The 374-nt window shown below is 57.0% G+C and overlaps 1 protein-coding gene across 1 annotated transcript; it reads right to left on the bottom strand.

The window, feature by feature from the left end:
• Positions 1–2: 2 nt before the first annotated feature.
• DQ04_02731080 (divalent cation tolerance protein) lies at positions 3–311 on the bottom strand (the record flags this gene model as incomplete). Its single annotated transcript, XM_009312162.1, has 1 exon — positions 3–311. A coding segment is annotated over one exon (309 nt), but the record flags the coding sequence as incomplete, so codon positions are not given.
• Positions 312–374: the final 63 nt, after the last annotated feature.

Genomic DNA, 374 nt, shown 5'->3' with positions numbered 1-374 from the left:
TGCTGCACCACGTCGGCGATCACCTCCTCCACAAGCGCCGTCTGTGTTTTGACCATCATGAGGCACTCAGTCTCCTCGCACACGCGGCCCTCCCACTGGAAGACGGACGTGACTGCGGGAATGATGTTCACACACGCCACCTTCTTCGACAAGACCAAGCGGCGCGACAGGTCGCGGGCCACCTCCATCGACGGCGTTGTCACGTAGCAGACGGAAAACATATTGCACAGCACCACAACCGCACGCAACGGCAACACACAAAGCTTAAGGAGGAAAGGCATAAAAAGAAAGCGGCAGGGCATCAGCACCATCGCAACACATAGCAATGATACAAGTACAATAAACGCATAGCCTCGCACAGACACCCCCCCCCC

This window comes from Trypanosoma grayi (genome assembly GCF_000691245.1).
Source record: "Trypanosoma grayi strain ANR4 Tgr_273_V1, whole genome shotgun sequence".
Taxonomy (NCBI): Eukaryota; Euglenozoa; class Kinetoplastea; order Trypanosomatida; family Trypanosomatidae; genus Trypanosoma; species Trypanosoma grayi.
This window is presented reverse-complemented; position numbering and strand designations above follow the sequence as displayed.